Raw genomic sequence first — 27186 nt, 5'->3', positions numbered from 1 at the left:
GAGCGGACTGTGGGGGATCAAGCGAGCGGACTGTGGGGGATCAAGCGGGCGGACTGTGGGGGATCAAGCGGGCGGACTGTGGGGGATCAAGTGGGCGGACTGTGGGGGATCAAGCGAGTGGACTGTGGAGGATTAAGTAAGGGCTGTGACTTAGTCAAATAGTCCCCAATATTCAGTGGGCTCAATGGAAGCAGTAGCTGCTACAATGGTGATTTTTCCAGCACCTAAAACAGTACTTGGCCCATAGGAGACACTCAGTACATTTTTGAATGAGTGACTGAATGAGTAAACGGATCGGTGAATATCATAGAGAAAACTGCACTGGGCCTCAATTCTAATTCCATCTCCATCACTAACTAGCCCTTGAGTCCATCACTTCACTTCTCTGGGCCTCTAGTTTCCCCATCTGTGAATGAGGGGCCTGTACTTCATGGTTGCCAAGGTTACCTCCAGTGCTAAAATGCTGTAATTCTAAAAAGTCATCAGAGAGTATGAAGAAAATAGAGAAATAAGTGAGTTATAGGTTCCCTAGTTTAGGAGATTGAGGACATAATGATGTTGCTAGTAAAGCCAGAAAGTACAGAAAGGGGTCAGTTTCTTCAGTACATTGAAATTCGATAAGCTCAATTATTTTTAAGAAATTCAATAGCATATATAATACATGAATCTGTTCTCTTTATACAATTTTTAAATATGTTCCACTTTTGTTTGGTGACACATGATGAACTTGAGATGGATTTATCTAAGTGAGATATGAGATACAGGTAAGGGTGCAATGCCAGATGTAAGGACAAGGAAATATAAATTTTTTGGTAAGAAATTAAATATCCAAGAGAAACCAGTATCTGAGCTTAAGACAGTTCCTCCAGATGCCCTCTTGTAGGGCTGACTGTTGTCACCAGTAGTCACTAGAGTTGGTTGGAAGTTAGAGCAAGCGCTGGTGAAGGCACTCTGGGATGCAGACAAGCCCCAGGAAGTTCTATGCCAAGAACAGCCACATCCCACCTTCCTTGTTGTGGTGAAAAGATTTCTTGTGTGACTTTAGGCACAGGGACATTAGCTAGTAGCGTGTGACCCTGTGACTCATGGCCATCAGGAGTGACCCCAGCTCTGCATTCCATGTATAATACCTCACTTCACAACCTCCCTGCCCCATTTTGACCCAGCTGTCCCCTTTGGACATTTCTTGGGATGACTCTGCCTGCATAAAACCCATAGTCAAATCCAGGTTAGCCTTTTCTGAATTTTACATTTGGCAAATGCAAAATACTGTCCAGAGCAGCATTGTCAAAGCACCTGCCACCTCCACTGACCTGCACTGCTCAAAGGTAATCAAGACCTGGCCCAGTGGGGCTGATGACATGTCAAGCTTCCTGCCTGAGGTTGTCCCTAATTCTGCCAGGACTCCAAGAGACTGAAGGAGGTACTGTGTGATAGATCAGACACCCCTTTATCAGACCCAGTGAAGCACTATAGCTGCTTCGTTCATTGGAAAAGTTGGTAAGTAGAAAATCATTTTTAAAATGACATATGTACACCTTAAAGCACCTCATGGAAAGGTAAGATATACAAAGGAACACTCATCTGACAGCCATGTGAGGTAGGACCACAGTGTTCTCTTTGATTATGAGCTGAATGATTTTAGTTTCTTAAATCAACCACACTCAAAATAAACTACCCTGTTTTGGTGTCTTTAAAGTGCATCAAGAAGGTAAAGACATTTTTGTAGTCTTTTGTACATTGGCCCCTCCTAGATTTTTATTATTTTTCTTCCTTTTTCCAGTTATCTCACCTGTATCAAATTCACCAGCGACTGTCTTGGCTGACTCTCCTTCATTACATTGTTCCAGATCACTCAACTGAGTTTTCGTAGAAGCAACACTCTTTCTCTTTGCACATTAGTTTCATTGACACATGTAATATTTAGTGAACTTGTGTGATTAAAATAACAGATGTGCCTGACATAAGCACATTTGGGAACAACCACAACTGACTCTTATGAGCACACAATTTGCCAGAAGTGTGGGCATGCCAGAGGGTAGGCCGCTAGCTTCCAGGCTCCAAAATGTCATAGGTATCAGTAAATTTTTCAGAACAAATGAATGAAGTAGGTTGATCCAGCAGAGTTGACTAGAGATCTCTTAGTAAAGAGATCTTGTTGTCCAACAACAAAATGATCACAGGTTCTCTCTGGCCCTCCCTCTTGATCATTCTGTTGTTCATTTATTTATGCCATTCATCTACTGGTTTCCCTGGATTGTTCCACTTGGCTCTGGAGAAGGAGGAAGACATTGAAGAAGGAAAGGTAGGGAGAAGTGATGATGAAGGCCGTGTTTGAGGAAGAAACAGGGAAACCACGGGCCAAGAACCTTTCCTTAGCCTGGGTTGAGAGACCTAAATTGTGTTCCCTTTCCATAGCCTTTTTACTGCACCTGGCAAGACAGGCTCTGGTGCTAGGGATGAAAGCTGAGCAGGACATAGCCTCTGCCCTTAAAGAGACTTCAGCCTAGAGCGGGGGACAGTCTAGTAAATACAGGATTTCAGTGAATGGAATTTAGTTCCATGGTCGAGGATGTGTAGATGCTATCCGAAACACCAACCTGGGTCTTCAAAGATTAGTAGGAGGTTGCCAGATAGACAGAGGGAAAGAGAGAAGAGAGAAAGACCTTCCACAAAAAGGACGCATATACAAAGGAATGAATCTAAAAGAGTTTGGTGGCCTCACAGTGCCTGCATGAGGGAGAAGAAGTTGATGAGATAAGCAGTGAGCGGATCATAAAGAACCGTATTTGCCACCCTAATGAACCCAGCCTTATTTCTGAGGCCATTGAGGATTCAAGGCAGTGCTTTTAGGCACAGGAGTAATGTGGTCATGTTTGTGAAATATCACTCCAAGTGAAGGATGTTCAGGGTGAAGCAGAGTAAGGAGGAAGAAGAGGAGTTGTCAGGATTGGAATATGGAGGAGTCCTCATCTGATCATGACTACAAAAAGATTTCTAGAGGTCAGGGGTCATGATGTCCACTTAGAAAACATATTTTTCCCAGGACAGTGCTGGGCACACAGCAAGGGTGGGTGGGCGGGATGGCTGGCTGGCTGGATGGATAAATGGGTGAATGAATGGACACATGGATGGATGGGCTTATAATTCCATTGTGCTGCTGGTTTTGTACATGTTGTCATTTCTTTTCTTCCCTCAGCCATCTATCTCTGTAAGAGGACAATGCAGAATAAAGCGAGGCTGGAACTGGCAGATTATGAAGCAGTAAGTATGATTATTTTCCAGGATATGAGAAGAAAGTAAAATCTTATCTGTAGCTCCATCTAAGCTTATTTTTTTTCTTTTGTCCCCCTTTCATCCCTTTCAGACAGTGGAAAGGAAGGATCTATTTCTCCTCCTTTGTTCTCACCTCCTCTGACCATCACAATAAGATTGTATTTTTACATAAATAACTCTTAAAATTCAACAATAAAAAAATAAGCAGCTCAACTTAAAAATAGGCAAATGACTTAACAGATATTTTACCAAAGAGGACACAAGGATGATAAATAAGCCCATGAAAAGATGTTCAATATTATTAGCCATTTAGGAAATGCAGATTAAATCCATGGTGTGATACCATTACATACTATTAGAATGGCCAAAATAAAAAATATTGATGATACCAAGTGATGGTGAGGATGTCGAACAACTGAAACTCTCCTTCATTGCTAGTGGTGATGCAAAATGGTACAGCCACTCTAGAAAATAGTTTGGCAGTTTCTTATAAAGTTGAGCAAACACTTACCATATAACCAAGTAATCCCACTTCTGTATACATACCCTAGAGAAATCAGAACTCATGTTCACACAAACACCTATAAACTAATGTTCACACAAGCTTAATCTGTGATAACCAAAAGCTGAAAACAACCCAAATGCACTTTAACAGTTGAATGGTTAAGCTAACTGTGGTACATCCATACAATAGAATACTACTCTGCAGTAAAAAAGAATGCACTATTGATACATACAACCACTTGAATGAGTACCAAGGACATTATGTTGGGTGAAAGAAACCAATCTCAAGCCAGCCATTCCATTTATAGGACATTCTTGAAAAGATAAAACTATCATGATGAAAAGCAGATCAATGATTGCTAGGGGTTATGGATGGGGTAGGGGATTTTTGGAAGGTGATAGAACTGTTCTGTATCCTGATTGTGGTGGTGGTTGTATGAATCTATACATGTGTTAAAATTTACAGAATTGTACAGAAGGAAAAAAGTCAAATTTACTACATAGTAATATTTTAAATCAAAATTTTAAATTGCATCTTTATACCCACTCTCCTCTGCTTAGTAACAGAGGCAGAATCTAAGGGTAAAATTCAATTGAGAAAGTAAGACAAGATGTATGTCACATGAGGTATCTACTTGCCAGCTTTCTTACCTTCCCCCTCTATCGTCCTTCATAAGATGGGACTTCTTGCAAAAACTAGAGGCCCCACCATCAAACTTGGGTCCATTCTGATTTGACAGAGCCCAGAAACCAAAGCACTTGAAAACTCATAGATCATTTACCTTTTTTTTCAACTTTTGGTTGCAAAATTTTCCCCCCAGACTGAACTTTATGTGGGTCACAGAGAATGGGAGAAATTGCCTGAACTTTCTTGTACCTTCCACTTCCCTCTCCCTATACGTCTTCCGAAGAATGTGCTGCTGAGCCGTGAATGACTGAAGGGCCAGCAGCTGTGGGAGGAGGAGCAACATTAAGGGCAGCAGAGAATCCTTCCCTGCATAGTCCAGCATTAACAGCATCTTCAGACCCACCCACCTCCAAAACCCCTCCTACTTTTACTGCCTCAGTCTTTCAAAACGAGTGTGAGGCCCCACTCTGCCAGGCCTTACCTCTCCTTGGTTCATGTTCCCAAGCCTACCAAGCCAGCTGGACCATCGCTCCCCTCTCTGCAGCCCAAGTATGAATGTGCATGCCACTAGGGGGCAGGACCTGTACATGGCCCTTCACCTCGTTGATCCCACTGGCATTGTGGACCTGTGAATAGGGTGCAGGGGGACAGAAGAGGAAGAAGCAGTGCAGCAGTTTGTCCAGAGCCTCAGGACCTGGATAGAGTTTGCATTATCAGATGATCATATGTTGGAACATTATAATCTCCCCAGATAAACTTTGGCCTGTTTGTTCTGCGGCTCTGGACATGCTGGGAGCCTGGTTGTGCCCTTGTCTGCCCCAATGTCCAGCAGTCACATCACCCCTCCTTCAAAAGACTGCTGTTGTACTCTTTGTGCACCCAGTGCAAGTAGCTTTGACATGATGACGTTACTTCCTTAACACAGCCTTGAGGAAAGGCCCAGACTGTAGAAGCCTGGGGCCCCTCCCTCCTGTGTGTCTCTTCCCCATATTTTCAATGTTTTAGAAAAAGGTTCCATACAGAAATCAGACAGCATCAACTCCTGCTGTATTTGATTCAGTTTCTCTGATCTTGTCCCTTAATGTTCTGCTGTGGTATTTGTAAAGAATATGGCGTTGAGGCCAGGTGTGGTGGCTCATGCCTGTAATCCCCAAGGTGGGCAGATCACGAGGTCAGGAGATTGAGAGCATCCTGGCTAACATGCTGAAACCCGTCTCTACTAAAAATACAAAAAAATTAGCCAGGCGTGGTGGCACACACCTGTAGTCCCAGCTACTCAGGAGGCTGAGGCAGGAGAATCCCTTGAACCTGGGAGGTGGAGGTTGTGAGCCAAGATCGTGCCACTGCACTGCAGCCTGGGCAACAGAGCAAGACTCCATCTCAAAAAAAAAAAAGAATATGGCATTGTGATGTGCTCTCAGGTTGAAGTTCTGCACAAAAATGATTCAAAACCAAAACATTTTGCTTCCAAAATGCAATATTTTTTTATAAATGTTCTGATTACATATTCTTTTTATAAAAACAAAAATTCAAACAGCAAAGAAAGGAGAGAATATAACCCGTGACTTCCCCCCACCTAAGTTTTTTCTCTGCATACATTTTTTTCTTTACAAAACTTTATTAGAATCATACCATAAACATTATTGTGGCAGCTGCTTCTCTTTCCCCAGTCATTATACTGTAGGTATCTCGGGGTCCTTACCATGTCAGTAACTATAATCTACATTACTGTGTTTAATGGCTGCCTAGAATTCTATACTATGACTGTGTCACAGTTGATTGACATTGAGGCATTACCAGTTTTGCTTCCTGTGAGCAGTGGAAGAGTCAAAAAGACAGTTTTTTAGAACTACTTGCGCACCAAGCCTAGGTAATAACTGTGAGCTCATGTGTGGTACTCTCCAACTGAAGCTCCTTTTATATTAATAATCCATTAATGAGGGTAATCAATTAGTGTTGGCATGAGCTCTATGAAAATACATAGCATAATATGGGCTCCAGCCTTGCATTCATCAGAATTAGGAGGATCATTAGGGTGCCTGTCAAATTCCCCTCCTCACCGTCCATCCTCTTGTTCCGTTAGGTAACTCTACAGACTTAGAGAAAATACTTTTGTTTTTCTCTAATGCCAACCCTCAATGACTTTTCTTTTCTTTCTGTTTTTGGCTTTTTCTTTCATGAACATCACAAACGTAGACACTCTCTTTGGGCCCTTTTATTTTTTTTGCGGGGGGGGGACAGAGTTTCAGTCTTGTTGCCCAGGCTGCAGTACAGTGGCTGGATCTCGGCTCACTGCAACCTCCCCACCTCCCAGGTTCAAGCGATTCTCCTCTCTCAGTCTCCCAAGTAGCTGGGATTACAGGCACCTGCCACTATGCCCAGCTAATTTTTGTAATTTTAGTAGAGACGGGGTTTCACCCTGTTGACCAGACTGGTCTCGAACTCCTGACCTCAGGTGATCCATCTGCTTCGGCCTTCCAAAGTGCTGGGATTACAGGTGTGAGCCACTGCACCCAGCCTCGGCCACTTTTGAATCCTGACATCAGAAAAAGCATGAAAGTCAGGTCCCCTTGGTTCTCCTTTCCTGTGACCTTCCCAGCTGCCCACTGGAAGATGAGTCCTGAGAAATCCAGCCTTGGTTTTGTGCCTGAGATACCAACAGGTGGCAAAGACTCGTTAATTCCCCAATAGCCACAGACAATTTTCCCTATTTTCAGCAACCTTTGAAACAAGTGCTGTGTGAGTTGCATTCCTGTAAAACACATAAGAAGAGAGGAATCAGGTGAACCACAGAGACTTCACACTTAATGGGTGTGTAAATGAATATTAATAGTTCAGCTCTGTACATCAGGGTCTGGTGCAAAGTCAAATTGGATACATGTCCAGGGGATTTAAAGCAGGTCTTGCTGTTCTGTTGGAAGTAACCAGAATGGATGGCTGCCTTATCATAAGCATAGGTGTCGATGTGCTAATTTACGATGATTAATGCCTTCTTGTTGATTTTCATTTCTCATTAGGAAAACCTAGCAAGACTCCAGAGGGCCTTTGCAAGGAAGTGGGAATTCATCTTTATGCAAGCAGAAGCACAAGTAAAGTAAGTGAACTTAATAGAGACCATTTCAGAGAGGAAAAGACTCTGGAATTTGGAAATGGTGTGAAGGTGGGATTGTCAAAGTGAAGTTTCCAGATGGCGTTGGTATTTCTAATCTGGCATGAGGGCAACTGAGTAGAAATTAAGGTCAGGATGGATAAGTTTCACCTTCATAACCGACGTTACTGTAAAACAATTTCAGAAATGTGTGTTTCCGCCGATAAGGGAGATCCTCCCAAAGGTAGAACTCTGGTTATAAGAAGGTGTATCTATTTCCCCAAGAGATTTCCAGTTATTTTCTGTGCTCAAAGGCTGAAACTCTGTTTTACCTGTTGGACTGAAGATTTTGTCTTCACAGGAAAACAGGTTGGAGTTTCAGGAAGAACAATAAGCAGCCTCTGTCTTCTTCTCCCTGACAGTGGAGGAGTTAGAACCAATAGAAAAATAAGGCACAGAAGTCAGACAGTTGGAGTCCAAAATATCAGATTATTACATTAATTCAAAAACAAGAGTAAGGCTGGGCACAGTGGCTTATGCCTGTAATCCCAGCACTTTGGGAAGCTGAGGCAGGTGGATCACCTGAGGTCGGGAGATGGAGACCAGCCTGACCAACATGGTGAAACCCCGTCTCTACTAAAAATACAAAATTAGCTAGGCATGGTGGTACATCCCTGTAATCCCAGCTACTCAGGAGGCTGAGACAGGAGAATTGCTTGAACCCAGGAGGTGGAGGTTGCAGTGAGCTGAGATTATGCCATTGCATTCCCGTCTGGGCAACAAAAGCAAAACTCTATCTCAAAACAAAACAAAACAAAAACAAAAAAACAAGATTTTAAGGCAAGACATTGGATATGTGGCCACAGGTGCAAATTAAACCTGCCCTTCCTGGACAAAGGTGTGTATCTATAGGCCTCCTCTCCCCAGCGTCTCCGCCCCACCCCACCAGGGCAGAGGTGACCCCTGTAAGTTTTCTGCACGCAGAGAGCAGCTATCCTGAGCACAGGCTGACCTAGATGGGGGCCCAGAGAGGGAGAGTCTGAACTTTCTCAATTTCTTCCTTCAAGTCTACCAATTAGTTATTTTTCCTCCCCAAAGGACAAGAGATGAAAGGAAAAAAATAGTTGGAAGGGTTTTTCCCAGAATTTTTTCTCCTGGGTACATAGTGGACATTTCTTCCTCTCTAAGGAAACATGAGGAATGGGTACTCTGCGTTCCCTACCCCACAAACATGGCTGTCAACCAGATCCATTTAATTCTGGGAAACAGAATGATTGGATCTGGATCTCCCCTGTCCTTCCCAGGGATGATGTCTAGGTTAGCCAGGATGGTTAACAGGAGAAGTAGGACAGGAACAGGAAAGGGATGCTGAGCTGGGAGACTAGGACTATGTTTCCTCTGGGTACCACTTGCATGTGAGCAGCTGCTGAGTCTTCAGAGCAACCCTCTCACATTCCTGAGTGATGTTGCAGCCCATGGCCTGGGCTCAGGCTGTGTGGGTGTAGACTCATCACAGCTATCGTCACAGTTGGAAGTGACCTGAGGCCATCTGGTCTAGTGGCCTGTACACTGCCATTGTTGTGACCCTCCCCCGACAGTCTCTGCCTTTCTTCTGTCCATGATGCCAGCCACCTCCTGACCACCCAGGAGCCCCTGGGGTAGGTGGGTACCAGGCATTGGGTGCCCCCGAAGAGGTGAAGGTAGGAGAGTAGGTGAGATGGAGGCTGAGATTCAACTGGACTAAGGCAGAATTGCACTTGTGTACTCAGAAGCCACTGGAAAGCAAAGAGGAATGCTAATTCTTCCAGAATCAAACAGCATCACAAGTTATAAACAGAGGGGAAATTGTTACTTCATAAATATATGGTATTTCTCGATTAACTTTTTTGATTAACTCTGTGATTACATTATAATTGTGGGCCACCTAAGTACACAGTAATTATCACAAAAATCACAGGGTGATTATGGGTTTATTTCAGTCCGGTAAACTAAAGGGTTCCCAAGAGAGCCGAGAACCAGGAGTTACACGGCAATTAATCTGAGTTGCTTTTTACTTGAAGAAATAAAATGAAGTAATACATGCTTTTTAAAAAAAAAAAAAAAGAAGAAGAAGAAAGAAAAAGAAAAAACCTTTTATCTGTGCTACAGATCAGAACAGTAAGTCTTTGTCACCTGCAATTTCCCTTTTGCAATTTGTGCCTCCCCCAGCTGAGGCAAGGATATTTGCCTCCTGGATCTTGTCTCATGCGAGGGCCATTATTCTGCCTTTAGAAAGCCAGATGGTGTAAGCAACTTATAAAACACATAATTGCAGCATTTTAAAGACATTTCTTTCTACTGATTCTAAATCTAAAGCAAACTTTCAAATTTGAACATGGAACACTGGTAAGACGGTAGTTATATTCCATCTTATAATTTGTATATGCGGTATCCTTTTTGATGAGGGGGCATATCAATGGATAATTCGGTTTTTAATAATCCAAATCTTAGTACTTCAGATGAACAGCTGCATTCTTATTCTTCCCTTAGGCCACCATGTTCATTACACATATATGGCAATCTGTAATCTAGCCTAAAACAAGTTCTCTTACCATGTGTGGAATTTTGGGGGTTTTCAGGGAGGGGAATTATACACCCCTATTTCACAGCTCTGCAGAGAGCAGGCACCATGTGGGTACCAATGGTCTTGTGTTCACTTAGCTCCTAGAAACAGGAGCAAATGCTGCAGCAAGTGTCAACAGGGAAAACAGAATACAGAGCCGCTTATTTCCTTTCTCTCTTTACTCTTTCAGGATTGACCGGAAAAAGGACAAGACAGAAAGGAAAATTTTGGATAGTCAAGAACGAGCCTTTTGGGATGTCCACAGGCCTGTGGTGAGAAAGCTCTACTCAGTTCTCTAGATTTTTTTTCTTAATTTTTCATTTTTATCTCTATAGGGAAAAGACCGTCTTTAGCCACCAGGTGTCTCATTCTTAAAACCGCTGAGCTTTGTGGAACTGGTTTTGCCATTCATTTGTATAATCTCAGTAAATTTCCTGGAATATATGTAAGTTCCACCTTTTAAAAAATTATTCATTCATGAAAATATGGAATTGCAAAAAGAGAAGCTATGGGAATTCCACCAAAAGACCTTTGGGTCCCAAAGGCTTACATTCCCCAAATTAACAATTTCCATTTCCACTGCTATTCAACTCTAAATCTTAAACTATTCTCTGTCGAATACAGTTAATTCTTGTTATCCATGGCAGCTATGTTCTATAAAGTCTTTGCAAACACTGAACTAGCGCACATTGAAGTATCACTCCCATGGGAACTACCAAGCTAGGTCCCTGTGAGCCTGTGGCCACAACATTTTTATCAGCTGATCGATACATAACCTTTTAAATGTGTTTCTGTGTAAAGACACCTTACGCAATATACATCATTGATGCATTAACATTAAACTCATGGCCAACAGCACTATTGTTCATGCCTTCACAAAGCTTCGCTAACACGTTTATTTCCTCCTAAGGCACATCAGACTCTTGCTTGGGAACGGTGGACAGCAATTCAGCACTGTCCTTGGGGCCATCTTAAACAGCAAAATCACCAACAAAAAGCACAAAAATGCGTAAAAGTTGCCACTAAATTAGCCCTAAATAGACGGGCCTGAAACAAAAAGGCAGGACATCACCTTGTTCAATTTCAGTGGGAAACACACACATCAGTCTACTCAAGGTGCAACTACTGATGAGGGGGTTATAAAAGAAATTGAGGAAGTAGGCAAATTCACAAATGTAAAAATGTGTAAATAATGAGGTTTGACTGTATTTCTGATTTCACGTTATTAAAACAAATCTTGCATTTTCCTTATGGAAATGGAACTAAAAAGAATAAACTATTGTTCTTCTTAAAATTTAATTAAAAGCAAAAAATAAATAAATAGCTACTCGTCCTGATATCATGGAGTCTTTTTCAAATGGTTAAGTATGTTTAAAAAAATTTTTTTAAAGGGCTGTACCTGATGCAATCTTGCCACTTGAATAGCTAATTTGCTCTTAAAAACTGTGCACTATACCCTCTACATATCATCCTTAGATTATGAGGTAAGCTTTTCTAGATCATATGAGAACTCCACAGAGGAACACATATTATGGCAAAACGGAAAAAATCATGCATTGTCTGTAATGGAAAAAGATAAAGATTGATCCTGTTGGTGTGACATGGGCTAAATTGGAAGTGTAATTTTCACGTAGTAATTTATATGATGTGTTTTTTTTTTTCTCAGCCAGGCTGTGTGAACACAACAGAAATGGACATCCGAAAATGTCGACGTTTGAAGAATCCACAAAAGGTTAAAAAGGTTCGCTAGTTTAGCTGAGTTAAAAATTCCTGATGTGAATAGCCCTTCCAGTTCTAGTACTATTCAAATAGTAATTTGCTGCTTGTAATTCTACCACCTTTTGTCTTTTGAAACCGTAACCATTTCACAAATATTGATTGAGCAGCTGATGCATGCTTGGCGCTGTGCTCGTGCTAGGATACAGTGGCGGGTCCTCACGGAGCCCAAAGCATGGCAGGGAGTAAAACAAGCCAACAGGCAACAGGGCCATGAATGCTGTGTTAGGAGATGTACAAGACAGTTGAGGAGCCCAGGAGGGGCAGCTAAGCCAGACCTGGAGGGGACGGGGGTAAGGGGCTTCCCAAGGACATCCTGAAAGAGGGTCAGGTGTTCTGAAGGGTTAAGTTCTAGTTGTCTCTGGGGAGGTGGCAGGGAAGGCGGGAAACAAAAGGAACAAGAAGTGGCAAAGCCCACAGGTGAAAGCAAGCTTTGTACTTAGAGGCAAATGAAAGTCTCTTTTATGTTTTATTTTATTTTATTTTATTTTTTGATAGAGCTGGATCACCCAAACTCAAATCACCATCTTGCCCAACTGTGAATGACCCAGTGGTCTCTTGTGTTTCACTTTACTGAAAGGAGTAGTGACCACAGCATATCTGAGGGTACCATGCTCAGACTCCCCCACGATTTGTACATCGCACCCTCTCCACAGCACCAGGGACAATATTGCAGGAGAGCAAGACCAGACTCCATAATATTAATTTCCAAAGAGTGGGCCGGGTGCGTTGGCTCACACCTGTAATCTCAACACTTTGGGAGGCTGAGGCGGGTGGATCACCTGAGGTTGGGAGTTCAAGACCAGCTTGACCAACCTAGAGAAACCCCCTCTCTACTAAAAATACAACATTAGCTGGGCGCGGTGGTGCATACCTGTAATTCCAGCTTCTTGGGAGGCTGAGGCAGAAGAATCACTTGAACCCGGGAGGCAGAGGTTACAGTGAGCCGAGGTCGTGCCATTGCACTCCAGCCTGGGTGACAAGAGCGAGACCCCATCTCAAAAAAAAAAAAAAAATCCAAAGAATGGATATGCGTCCCCAAACATTTATATTTCTTGTGATGATCAATTAGCTCTCTTTCATGTATGTATTAAAAAAAACACACATACACATTAGACATGGCGTATGTATATAAACTTCTTTAATCTACTTACATATTTTGTTCTTCACTGCGATAATAATACCCACTGTATTATATTTTAAAATGTTATTCCTAAAATGTCCTCATTTCATCTTCAAGAGCCCCATAATTCTAACATTACAGAATTTCATGGAGTCTCATCCACCTTATCTGAGCCCTTTTTCATTTTGATGATTTTGACTACACATTGCTTACCCTCAGGGTTTCATTTCTTTCCCATTGCGAAGATTGTGTTTAGTCTGTCCATAATACCAGGAACAGCTTTAAACGTAGCTATAGCTACAGACATGTGGAGAAACTGAGGCCAGAAAACTGTTTAACTTGAAAGGGAAACCCTGAAAGGCTGCCATCCCAGTTTTGTACCAGATGGGCATCTGCTGACCAACAGAAATGTAGAGGGGATCTTTTGTGCATACTCTTCGGCAGTGGTTCTTGAACTTTCTTTATTCAGAATCTTTTGGGGCATTTGATAAAAATGCACATTTCCAAACCCACCCACAAAGATTCTGATGCCATAAGTCCAGGGGGTGAGGGGATACTCAGCAACATGTCTTTTCCAAGCACACCCAGGTGATTCTTTGTAGATGGTCTATGGACCATATCTGGAGAAACACTGAGATACAAGGAGGCTATTTTCAGCCCAGTAAAAGGCAGGATGTGGGTTATAGTCGTACCCCAAAGATGAGATGACATGCCTTAAGAGGCAATATTCTCATCATTGAAGAAATAAAAGCAGAGACCAATCTCGTATTGTCATGAGGGGATTCAGGAAATTGGATGAGTCATTGAACTAGCTGACCCCTAAGCCACCCTCCGACTCTGCAGGTGGATGACACTCTGTGCTTGCTTCTTCTCCTAGTCCGTGTATGGCGTGACTGAAGAGTCCCAGGCACAGAGCCCAGTGCATGTACTCAGCCAACCAATCAGGAAAACAACAAAAGAGGACATCCGGAAACAGGTGAATGAATTGACGGCTCGCATTCCCAGGAGGAGATGGGGCCAGTTTAAAAACCCTTTCAAATGTTCACCTCTGAAGATTGAGCAAGCTTTGAGTTCCTGGAAACCACAGTGGAACCCAGCTGTGGGTGATTGAACCTTTAAGTGCTGTGTGTGAACGAGCCACGGAAGCTTGAGAGAGAATTCTCTACCCAGTTCCTCCAGCAGTTATTAGAAAAGTGTGTAAATGAGTCATCCCGGGCCTTGGGGTAACTGCTGTAGTGGGGTTTCCCACAGTCCGCTGTGGGAGCTGGAGGAAGGAGGGGGCTCATGTCACATAGTCCTTATAATGGGAATGCACTTCCAGACTAAACCAGCTCAGGATGGTGTACTTTATTGCTGTGATTTGAAAGGAAAGCTTAAGAATAAATAAAGCTCTACTCCCAATGCCTTTTTCAGCATTACTTGGTTGAATGTTATTTTCTTTCATGTTGAGGAGCCCAGGTCAACAGACAATGGCTAATTATATTACTTCCTTCTGATATTTACTGGTAACAAAGCAACCTACTGTTTATATTATGTCTTGCTGGTTTCTAGAGGACAAAACCCAAAGGAGTAAACTTTTAGGTGCTTGCCCATGACAAATTTATTTTCTGATGGGTAAGAGGTAATGGATTTATGAAAATAAGCTATTTGGCCAGGCTCAGTGGCTCATGCCTGTAATCCCAACACTTTGTGAGGCTGAGGCAGGTGGATCATCTGAGGTAAGGAGTTCGAGACCAGGCTGACCAATATGATGAAACCCCCATCTCTGCTAAAAATACAAAAAAGTTAGCCGGGCGTGGTGGCATGTGACTGTAGTCCCAGCTACTCAGGAGGCCAAGACAGGAGAATCGCTTGAGCCTGGGAGGCAGAGGTTGCAGTGAGCCGAGATCATGCCACTGCACTCCAGCCTGGGCAACAGATTGAGACTATCTCAAAAAAAAAAAAAAAAACAGAAAAAAGCTCTTTGATGATTCCAGTCAAGCATGCCAAGGACATGGGCGTGACATGCATGTGAAAGGTGGGCAGAGGAGGGGTCACTGGGGATTATTCAAAACAGGTATTTATGGTGCACATTTCACCTGTCTGTGCCGTTGCTAAGTTTTGTAGAATATATATTGCCTTTAAGTTTTGGAAAGCAAGACTTAAATCACACCACAGTAGAGGAGGAGGGGAGACACAGGCTAAATTGTAGAATGTGAATCTTGTATGATTGTCCAGAGGCACAAGTAGGTAGCTGGAGGGCAGAGCTGAGGAAGTTGGAGATGTCTGGCCAGAGGAGCTATTTGGATCTTGGTAGAAATGCAGGATTTGGGTTTGTGGAGCGAGGGGCAAAAATAATTGTAGTTTGGTCTTAATGTCTGTGTTCTCTGTTTTCCCAGATAACATTTTTGAACACACAGATCGACAGACATTGTTTGAAAATGTCCAAAGTGGCTGAAAGGTATGTTTTCCTTCAATAATATTACTGCTTTCTTCTAATTTAACAGGGAAGAAATGTTACAGGGTTATGGTTAACAAATGTGTTCAACGCCAAGAGTGAGACTGCAATTATTCCTTAGACTGGGGTGCAAAAAAAGCCACAGGCTCCATGTGAGTATAACTAAGATAACAGACCTCCCTTGAGTGATGTCAAGAAATGTTCCATTGCTAAGGCTTTACAGGGGGTGGCCACGGGACCTTGTCAATCAAGGAAGAGTGTCCTTTAAAGCTACATAATGCACCTTTGCCTTCAGCCTCTTGATTAATTCAAATGGAAATTGCTCCCTTTTCAGCTATAAAATGCCCAGATTCACTTTATAGGGGAAAAGAAATTATGTGTGTCCTTTGAGGCACTGGCCGCATAGACAGGAGGGGACTGGATCATCGGGAAGAGTTCCGCCTCCACACACCATCAACCACTGAACTGCATCAAATCAACTGTAAAGAAAATATTTGGCCCCTCCAGCCTGGCTTCCACAGCGATGTGTGTGCTTCAGTCTGCACCAGTAGCTGGTTCCACTCCGTTAACTCCTGGGAGACTCAATAGACTCAATTTTATCAACTAAATGATCTGTTTTTTTAACTCTTCCGTGAAGACAGGAGACCACATGGGGAATCTATATGGAATAAATCTAACCAGGCAGCTCAGTAGTGAACATTTATTCGTCCATATGCTGCCGTTAAAGCAATGACCAATTGCTGAAGGAATCAAGAGCTTAAGTTGGGTCTTGGTATTTATGGGATGTCAGATAAACTGAGTCTTTTAAGCCCAGCTCCTACAGGGGGCTGGCTGTGTGAGCTCCCTGTAAGCCTGTAAGCCTTTCTCTGCTGGCCCCTGGGTTGATTCACATCTTTTTTCTAGATAAATTACAACAAATGGAAAGTATAAAAACTCCAACCCCAAACAAAGAGTCTGATTGAACACCCTACCTTCAGGGGCTAAGGACATCCCTGGACTTGGGCTCACGTCTTTATTCCAGGGTTTCTCAATCATGGTGCTAGTGACATTCTGAGCCAGATAATTCTTTGTTGTGTTCTTAATGTCCTATGAATTATAGGATATTTAGCAGCATTCCCGACCTCTCCCCATTAGAGGCCAGTAGTCCCCCTACCACCACAGTTGTGAGAATCAAAAATGTCTCCAGACATTGCCAAATGTCCCCCAGGTGGGGTGAAAGTCACTCCCATTGAGAATCACTGATATTCCTGCTTTTTCTATGCAAATGTTCTGGAAAGTTGCCGTGGCTGGAGCTCAGCTTACACTCAGGTAGTGATCACTCTGGAGTCGCCGCTTCAGCTAGCTATGTACACTGCAGGGTCACCTCATACCTCCTCTCTCATCACGTGTGGCTTCTGGCCAGAGTACCAGGCTTGGAAAATGCTTTTTAGGTCTCACTGTGGTTCCTTTGCCCCAGAAAGGTGGCTGTGAGTGAAACAGCAGCATGGCCTCAACTCTCTTGGTATCATCCATGGCCTGTGAGGAACCACGAGCTTCTTTCTCTGTGAACTAGGGACAGAAATGGCTGTCCTAGTATACTTTGAGGGTTGGTGTGCTAGCAATGCTCATGTCTGGCTTTGAAAGGTGGAAGGGCTCTTTAGGGTTTGCAATTTAGAAGAGCATATATATGGGAGCATCTTTCTTGGATCTATTTGCTCAGGTCCAGTGGTTCTAAGTACCATAATCCAGGTGAGGGAGGGGGTTAAAAAATGGAAATTCTCAAGCCTCAGCCCTAGGGATTCAGATTCAGTGGTTCCAGGGTAGAGCCAAGAAATCCACATTTTGGATAATCATCAAGTGGACTGATCTGATCTTTCAGGATCTAGTGAAGCCATTGCCTGCTACCCAGGCTGACCTGAGAGCTCACATCCAGTTTGTTGTATCTTTGGGATGCAGAGAAAGAGCCTGAACCCATCAGCATGAGGTAGGCAGACTCCAGGCCAGGTGTGCCGAGAGGCCAAGGAATGGAGGAAACCAAGGTGGCGGCAGGGAACCTGGCCCATCCTATTGTTTGTTGGTTTCCTTGCTGTCAGGGAGGGGCCCCACCTGGCACCACCTAATTACGCTCGAGACGCTGCTCATATTGAAGGATTATTCCAACTGGCTACTCCTCGGTACCCAGCTAGAAGCTTTCATGAGTCTTTGCCCAGCAGAGGCTGGATTTTATTCCCAGCAGCAATAACTGGCAACTTTTCAATGTGACACGAGGGTTTTTCATTCGAGCCGCAAGGAAACCCCCAGATAAGGAGGAGGAGGGAAAGGAGATGTGTGTTAGCTGGAGATAAAGCAGCTGGGAGCCGGGCCTGTCAGTGGCTCTGTGAGGATGGGGCCAGGGAGGAGGTGCTGGCAGCTAGTGAGAAGCTGCCAGAGATCAGGCTGAGCTCTCTTAGGTGGACACATACATCCCCATCCGGATCTGGCTTCCCTGGGCCTGCTCCAGGCGATAAGTAGCAATTCATGAGAACCACATCCCCCAGGAAAGGACTTCATTGTTTTTCACTCAGTTCTGTGAGAACTAATAGTGGGGAGAGGCAGGAGGGTTGGGGTCAGCGAGTCTGGGCTCTGGGATGTCTACAGTCAGGGTTGGACTAAAGGGTGCATCCAGACCAGCAGGGAGGGAAAAAGGGAACTTTGCAAACTAAAGGGGCAGAACAGACAGTTTAGGGGATGGGTCTGGAACCCACCATCGAGGTTTGAATCCTGCCCCTGCCATTTCCTATTTTCTAACTGATGAAACCAGTGGCTGCTTCTCTCAGTGCCTGTTTTCACCTCTTTAGAGGGGAGACAGTAGTGGTATTTAAATTATAGGGTTAATGAGTTCATGCATGGCAAAAGCATGGTCCAGTCCTTGGGACTCAGTCTGTACACTAGGAATGTGAATAATTATTATTTTCCAGCGTGACACTTAACTGTGCTTTGGAAGAGAGCAGAATTCAAGTGCATGAGACGGAATGAACTGGATATATGGTACTTAAAGGAGCAAACAAAGGGCAGGCCAAGGAGGGAGGCTGCTAATGCAGGTTTTTTCTGCACCCTCTGTCTCCCCTCAGTCTCCCACACAGAGATCTCTGCAGTCTGCCTAAGACTGACCTTACATTGCATGTCTCCTTCCACTGCCTCACGTGCCATCACTAATCTGGGGCTTTGGGGGAGAAAAGACTTGCTTTTCTGCACAGAATTTCTCAGATCATCCCAATTCCAAATATTCTGTCCATTATCTTCCCGAGTGCTTAAGTGTCCCCAAAATGCCAGCATCATGGCAACCAAACTACATTTCCTAGGCTGCCTTTTGCACCTGGAAGCAACACAAAGGCTTTCTGAGCTGTTACCCAATTTTTGTTGAAGAATGTATTGTCCTTGCACACACACATGAGTGTCTCAGATAAACGACACTTAACACCCTAAACTTTTTATTTTAACTATTTTTAATGGCAGTCTTTCTTAAATATGGTTCATCCACTTGCCTTCCTAACAAAAGGACACTACATTTCAGTTAATTTTTCTAGATGACTCAGAGTCAGTAGTCTTCTATTATGCTTTAAAACTGTCAGTGGTCAGGATCTTATAAGATGCCACAAACTGCTTCTCTGTCCCTAAATGGCCCCAGATGATAATATTCTTTGAATTCCTGTTTCTGCCTTTTAGTTTTCTGTTTGTCTGCTTGTCTCTACTGGCCCTTCCCCCTCGCTACCCAACCCCTGCTTTCCAATCTGTAGCAGACCATGTGTATCAGTTAGCTGTTGCTGAGTAACAAAACACCCCAAAACTCAGTGGCTTAAAAAATAGGCTTTCACTATTGCTCACATGTCTATGTGCCACCTGGTTCCACTGATCTCAGCCATGTTTCTCTATGTGGCTATGGGTTGGCTAGGCAGCTCTGCTGCTCTTGGCTGGGCTCTCTCACATGTTTGGCTTCTGCTGGTTTAGGATGGCCTCAGCTGGGACAGTTGAGCGCTCCTTAACATGGTCTCTCACCCTCCAGCAGGCTAGTTTGACCTTTTCCACATGGGGATAGTGGGATTCCAAGAGGGAGAACAGAAGCATGCAAAACTCTTGCAGATTAGAACTGGCATTCTGTCACTTCTGTTGCCTTTATTGGCTAAAACAAGTCACTAAGCTGGACTAGATTCAACGGTTGAAGAAATAGACTCCTTTTTTGAAACTGAACTACCACACCAGGAAATCAAATAACCAAATTGATTAGCTTTGATCCTAAAGCAAGTGTGAAAAGTCTTTTTTGTGAGGTATGTTGTTCCCAATAACAATGAACCTTGAGGCATGGTGTTTATTTCATCATGTTCAGAGGCCCTTATGCTCAGTTATCTCATTTGTGTTCTCTGGACAATTGAAGCTGCCAGATAAATGAGGTCTTACTCTTCTTTGCAAGCATCCCCAAGGGAGTCCCTTTTTAAAATTCACCTAAGCCTTATAGCACTTGACAAACCAACTTTGAGAAGCAACAGTCCATGCGTTTTAGTCCCAAACTATCTAGAGTCTCCATGTTTGGCTGCGATTCCCCAGAGACCTCTCCCCACCCATAGCAAGCTACACCACAATCACTGCAGCTATCCCAATGCACTGCTGCACATGGAGGGATCAAAATGTTTCATTCTGTACCTGCATCTGTATTTGGCTCATCCTCACCCTATTACTGGGAGCCATTTGTGTGTCACAGCTGACTGCTGAATTGATTTTTTTTTTAGCATCATCTTGCTTGCCCGTGTCTGAGATTGCTGCTGCTCCCTGAAATTGGATGCTGGTTCTTCCTCCACCTCCTGACCCTCAGTGATCATGAAATGTAATTAATGAAATGAGATAAGACAGCAAGGGACTGGATACCATAAGGGTCTATTAAAAACCTGCTAGGGTGATAGAGGTTTGTGAACTTAATGTCTAATGATAGTTTCAGGGGAGGAAAAATGAGGGTCACAGAAGTCATTACAACTTTGCTTTTATGGGATTCCAGAAACCATGGGGTCTTTGCTCCTCCTCTCTCCTAGCCTGTTCTAGGTGACAGGAAAAAAAGACCAGAGGTATCATTACAGCCAGGGTGACCATATCCAGACCAAGATCTGGAATCTGTAGCATGTAGGAAAGAAGGGGCCTCCATACTTGGCCTGGTGTAAGCTCTTCTTGCTGCAGAGCCAAATCACCTTCCTGCTCCTTCACTCATCCCAGGTTTCTCTATTGAATGTGTTTTCTCTGGGTCACCTGCAATTAAGGATTTCTTTTTTAATATTCTCTCTACTTCCCACCTTCTCCAAGTGAAAAAAAAAGCTAGATTAATTAATTAATTGCTAGGAATCAACTTACTTCTTTCCTCTCCACAGTGCTGCTCTTCTTCTCATTTTCCTTTCTAATCAGATCCTTCCTGTCCTGGTTCCCTGTTGTACATCACAGTTCAGAAACTGCATGTAGCAGAGCGAGGCATGCCAGCATGCACTCCTCTTCACCCCCTTTCACATTCCGTTTTCAGGTCTTCTCATGTGGAGGCTCTGATTTCATAATGAATGCTTTAGTACATTTGTATTATATTTCTAAAGTAGGACTAATGGTCATATCCCATAATGCTTTAGATTCCAGACCTCGTTTTTGTTGTTTTTTGTTTGTTTGTTTGTTTTCCTAAATAATAGTTTCCCATAGCTGCAGGCCATACTTCACTGTCCCTTTTTCCTGGAGCCTAGCCATTTCAATATCTCTTCATCTTCTCCCCACCTGCTCCATATACGTGTCCTTAGCTCTAGGGATTCCTCCTAGGCATCGCTTAACTCAGGATGGACAGCATTTCTTCTTCCTCCAACTCGTCATAGTTTTGTGGTTTGGTTTTTTTTTTTTTTTTTGGTCACATCTATACAGTTTGTAGCAAAATTGTAAGTCTTTTTTTGTTAAGAGAGAAAGGATAAAATCTAAAACTTTTATTTTTTTCATACTTTCTCAAGTGGTTCGACTGTATGCTTACTAAATTCTCTTTCATTGTTTCCTTCCCCTCCAAGTTTATCAAAGGTAGACCCTAATTACCAATCTAAATTGGGAAGGTTCTGCATTAATAACTGTCCTCCTACCAGGATTGGTTACTGTTATTAGAAGCTGTAACTCTGCTGTTAGCTCAGCTCTAACAGCTCTCTGAGATCCAGAGAGCTGTTTGCTATTTAATGGCATAGTAGGCACTGAATAATGTCTACTAAATGACTGACTACAGAGTGTACCCCTGATAGCCATCTGGTAGATTTTTGCCACTTACTAAAGGGTCATGGGGCAGGAGTATGTGAACAAATCAGCCAGTTCCACATTTCCACCCAAGACCCAGTTCAAAGCCCATGACGATGGTGGGTAGCACATTTGCTAAAGGTTCACAGATCAGCATCTTCTAGTGATGTGAGAATTTGTCATTTGAAAATAACAAAAGCATATACCAATCAGGAGTCAGCGATAAAGGGACAAGAAGGCTAAAATTGCTCAATGAGACATATTATTCCTAATGGACTTCTGAATTTCCTATATTTATTTTCTTTCTTCCATCTCATCCCAATTCTGCTTTTCTGCCACTCACACCCAGCAGTTGGAGGACCACTGCTGCTGTGTACGGTTATATGCTGGACATGCTACAAAGCTCTTTACATACCTCTATTTTCTTCTCTCTTTTTGCTTTTCCTGTCCTCCCTCTAGTCTTTCTGTGGACACTGGTATTGACTTTGGACTGAAATGGTACTGTGTGTTGGCCATTGCTGCCTCCTTCATTGCTTGCCTGGCTTTCTCGTTGTCTTGTGTGTCCCAAGCAGACTCTGTTCATCTTGTCATCTGTCCACTCCCAGGAAGCATACATTCTGAAAGAGACAACCTCTGTGGCTCATTCTACAAAGGGCTGCCTTCATGAACTTGCCTTCACACTCCCATCACCTTCATTCCCTTTTCAACTGTATTGGTTTGATTCCAAGCAATAAAACCCCAGCTTGAACCTGGTTCTGCAAAATACGTTGGCTCCCAGAATATAAGGAGGGGCTGTGGAATTGAACCCTGGGAAAGGGCAGCAATGCCACTGAGCTCAGGAAGAGCTGGAGCCAGGGCCTTCAGTGCCTCTAAGACCCGTTTTTCCTCTCTGGTCCTGCCCATTTCCACACTGGCCTTATTCTCTTTCATGACAGACATGTGTTAGGAAACATGACACTACCAGCCCTTGAACTTTGTGACTATACAACTTTGATATGGTTTGGCTGTGTCCCCACTCAGATCTCATCTTGAATTATAGTTCCCATAGTCCCCACGTGTGGTAGGAGGGACCCAGTGGGAGGTAATTGAATCATGGGGGTGTTTTCGCCCATGCTATGCTCGTTATAGTACTCATGAGACCTGATGGCTTTATAAGGGGTTTCCCCCTTCATTCAGTTCTCATTCTCCTTCCTGTCACCATATGAAGAAGGACATGTTTGCTTCCCCTTCCCCCATGATTGTAAGTTTCCTAGGCCTCCCCAGCCATGCTGAACCGTGAGTCAATTAAACCTCTTTCCTTTATAAATTACCCAGTCTTGGGTATTTCTTCACAGCAGCGGGAGAACGAACTAATACAAGCTTCTACTCCTGAAGCTGGGGAAAGAAGATATGAACCTCACTTGCATCAGGTATCTGTTCCTGGACAAATCAGCCATAGCCAGGAGCAGGGCTTATAAATAAATACATGGCAGCTCCTGAAGTAGCTTTGTGTACATGTCAGAGTACAATTCTCAGGAGACAAGCAGAACTGAGCAGAAACCCAGAGAGGCCCTCTATGCCTGCTCACCCATTTTGGAGGACTCACCATGCAGAATCCCTATCTGCTTCACTCAGATCCCAAGACACCCAGCATAAGGGTTAACACAGCCAAGTACATTCACTGTATTCCTAGGCAGCACTTCTCTCTCTATTTGGATCTGCTTTCATGCCTAAGAAATGGCACTGGACAGCCTAGGCACAAACCCAAAAGCCTTTTAACTCTCTGCATTAAGCTTAGATGTTATCCTATGTGGCCAACCTTCATTTCTTTCCTGTGTCCCACCTTAGAAGCTCTAGCTACCAGACATAAGGCATCTCCAGCCTAGATTAAAGAGACAGGAGAGCAAGGAAAAGGCAAAGAGTCCTTGCTTTCATTTCTTGTGCTGTTTCTGCACAGTCCGATGATGTTGAGAAACATAAGGGAAGAGGAGACCACCTTCCCTCTGTGCCCAGCTTGGGGTGTTCTTTCACCTCCTCCCAGTCTTTGGCTACCCGAGCTGTGAAGTTAACCCTCTCTGCAACTCTCTCTGGGAAGGATCACCCTCCCCTGCCCACAAGAAGCTGGGAGAGCAGTTGAGGCAGCAGACTGCTAAATGTCCAAGTCAACCGTGGGAACCTCCAAGATGCATTTTGCTGTCTCCTGTCTTTTCCATGCAATGATGATGGCAAATAGGACAAATGAGGGCGCATAGATTCATGAGTACTGGGTTTATTTGCAAGGATTGTGATAGTGGCAGTAAAATAAAACATGGTAGTGCCATTATGCACCTTTTATCTACTGCCACACTCTCCTCCAGGTGACTTTATTTTCTATATAAGTAAATGTAGAAAGAAATAATACATTTATTTTTTTTCACATAAATTGCTCTCAAACTACAACTATGGTAGGCAGAATAATGATCTCCCAAAGATGTCCGTGTTCTAATCCCCAGAACCTGTGTATAGGTTATGTTACATGACAAGGAGAATTCAGGTTGCAGGTGGACTTAAGGTTGCTAATCAGTTGACCTTAAAATACCGAGAGTATCCTGGATTGCCCAGATGGGCCCAGCATAATCACAGGTGCCCTGAAATGTGTCAGAGAGAGGCAGAAGAGTCGGTGTCAGAGTGATGCAGCATGAGAAAACCATAGCTGGCTTTGCAGATGGAAGAGGGGGCCATGAGCCAAGGAATGCGGAGAGCCTCTAGAAGCTGGAAAAAGGCAAGCAAATGAATTCTTCCCTAGAGCCTCCAGAAAGAACATCACCCTGCTGACACCTTGATTTTAGCTCAGTGAGACCCATTGCAGATTTCTGACTCTTAGAATTATAAGACAATACATTTCTATTGTTTTCAGCTACTAAATATGAGATGATCTGTTCCAGCAGCCCTTAGAAACAAATATAAAACCCCAGTCTCTCCCCTTCTCTTAGAATCTGAAGACCAAATTGTTCATCCTCTTTGTCTTTAATATACCAGCATCTCCAAGCACCCTGCTAACTAGGGTCCTCTTATAGCCCCAGTACGTGTATATCTAATTCTGATTATTCAATACTTCCTTTTTCTATCAATAAAATACAACATTCAGAATACATATGCCCATATAATTTTACTGTTTCCTTTACAAAGCCTCTGACTTTATTTATGTAACTTAACAAACTAGATTTCCCTCTTCTTTTTTTTTTTTTTTTTTTTTTTGAGACGAAGTCTCGCTCTGTCGCCCAGGCTGGAGTGCAGTAGCGCTATCTCGGCTCACTGCAAGCTCCGCCTCCTGGGTTCAGCCATTCTCCTGCCTCAGCCTCCCGAGCATTTGGGACTACAGACACCCACCACCATGCCTGACTAATTTTTTATATTTTCATTAGAGACAGGCTTTCACCGTGTTAGCTAGAATGGTCTCGATCTCCTGACCTCGTGATCCACCCACCTCCGCCTCCCAAAGTGCTGGGATTACAGGCATGAGCCACCCCGCCCGGCCTAGATTTCCCTCTTCTAATACATTTCCCTTCCGACCAATACCACTCATCACTGACACTGGCCAACAGATGAGTTGCTCATAATGACTTTGGCTTTGTTGCCTGGCTCAGATCGTCAGGACTTCTTGTATTCCTTCTCCACGTGTTCCGCTACAGCATGTCCTGATGCCGCTTGCCTAGACCGTTTTTGGAGAAGGCGCGACATGGCACAAGCTCACAGGAACAATTTCGTTCTTGCTTAATGCCTGTTACAAAGTCATATCTTGTGCTCTTATGTTGGGTGGTCACAAAAATTTCACCCTGGACTCTCAACCACATTCTCCTAAACCAACATCACCATTAGCTCTCACCACCTCTCCTCCACCCACTTCTCTAATGATATTCCAGGATTTTTCTCAAAGAGATCTAGCTATGAGCTTGTATTTTATTACAGCTTAAATAATCATATTATTTCCCATTTCCTTAGTTGCTCTCTGGACTTTTAAGATTCTATTGCCTTAGGCTGGTCAGCGGACAGCTGCCTTCATTGCGATGCATACAGTAATAGGCAGCCGGAGGCTGCAGGCTCCTCTAGGGACCAGTTGCTGGCTGAATTCTCACCGCGGCCCCTCCTGAGCCTTCCTTGTTGTCCCCTCACTCCAGCACTCACTCAGGGCTCCATATGAGGACTTGTCCACAGGACCTGACCTGGCTGGTTGGACCCCTCCTTCCCAGATTGGAGATGTGACCACATAGAGGATCTACTAGAATGCATTCGGGAGGGGTCTGATAAAAACCCCAGCCTGTCTCATTGAAATCTAAGGAAGTGAGAGGGAGGAAGGGAGGAAATTTCATTTTTCAATCCCTATGTTCTACTTCAGGGAAATCTATTTCCATTCTTTAAAAAATTCCCCAATAACATAATTAACTAATTAAAAGAGGCCCTACCTTTTGCCTTGGGCTGCCAAGTGGATGTCTTTTATTTGAGATTCAAAGGTAACTAAGGTGGAGATTATTGGAATGGCCAGGGTAGATGTCCTGAGAGGACAAAGGGGGCCCCCGGGCTGTATGCTCATCTCAGATTTTGAGAATGCCATGGATGCTCAAATGCCTCATAATCGGGAGAACCCCCCAATATGTCATCATGACTCATCCTCTGGGGAACCTCAGCACAACTCATCACCCCCTGAACAGGATTTCAGTTTCCTGCTGCTGGCTTGTCTTTGTGCTGATCTGAGCAAAGGAGACAGGTGGCCCAGTGTCCTCTCTATATCCCCACATCCAGCTTGCTGTCTCACAATCCTGTAGTGGGTTGAATAGTGGAGCCCCAAAAGATAGGTCCTAGGCCTTACCCATGAAACCTGTGAATGTGACCTCCTTTGGGAAAAGAGTCTTTGCAGATGTAATTCAGTTAAGGATATCTAGATAAATCATCATGGATTATCCAGAAAGACTCCAAATCCAATGACAAGTGCCCTTATATGATAAAAAAGAGAGCAGATGACACAGGCACAGAAGAAGGCCATGTGAAGACAAAGACAGAGATGAAAGTGATGCAGCCACAAGCCAAGGTGTGCCTGGAGCCACCAGAAACAAAGGAAAAGAAAGGAGAGGCGAGGCAGGGCAAGGTGAGATTCTCCCTTAGAGCCTTCGGAGGGAGCACGGCCCTGCCAACACCTTGATTTTAGACTTCTGGCCTCCAAAACTGAGTATAAACTTCTGTTGTTTTAACCATTTGTGGTCATTTGTTATAGCAGCCCTAGAAAACTAACATCTTCCTTGACATGCAATGTCATTACTTTTATTTATTTAATTTTTTTGTGTGTTTCAATAAGACTTTATTTTTGAACACTGAATCTTGAATTTTATATAATTTCCACATGTCACAAAATATTATTCTTTTGATTTTTGCCCCAACCATTTAAAAATTCAAGATCCATTTTCAGCTCATGAGCCATACAGAAACAGAAAGTGGGAAGATTTGGCCCATGTACCGTTTGCTGACTCCTGAAGTAATTTATATGCCAACTTTT

At 43.6% G+C, this 27186-nt stretch overlaps 1 protein-coding gene across 1 annotated transcript in view; it reads left to right on the top strand.

Moving 5' to 3' along the window:
- Window positions 1–27186, top strand: part of RGS6 (regulator of G protein signaling 6) — a 623561-nt gene that overhangs the window by 516839 nt on the left and 79536 nt on the right. The window contains 6 exon segments of the mRNA XM_031935755.1: window positions 3200–3264; window positions 7426–7502; window positions 10289–10370; window positions 11765–11839; window positions 13875–13973; window positions 15376–15437. Of these exon segments, the coding sequence (XP_031791615.1) occupies window positions 3200–3264; window positions 7426–7502; window positions 10289–10370; window positions 11765–11839; window positions 13875–13973; window positions 15376–15437 (460 nt within the window).

This window comes from Piliocolobus tephrosceles, chromosome 6 (assembly GCF_002776525.5).
Source record: "Piliocolobus tephrosceles isolate RC106 chromosome 6, ASM277652v3, whole genome shotgun sequence".
Classification (NCBI taxonomy): domain Eukaryota; kingdom Metazoa; phylum Chordata; class Mammalia; order Primates; family Cercopithecidae; genus Piliocolobus; species Piliocolobus tephrosceles.
This window is presented reverse-complemented; position numbering and strand designations above follow the sequence as displayed.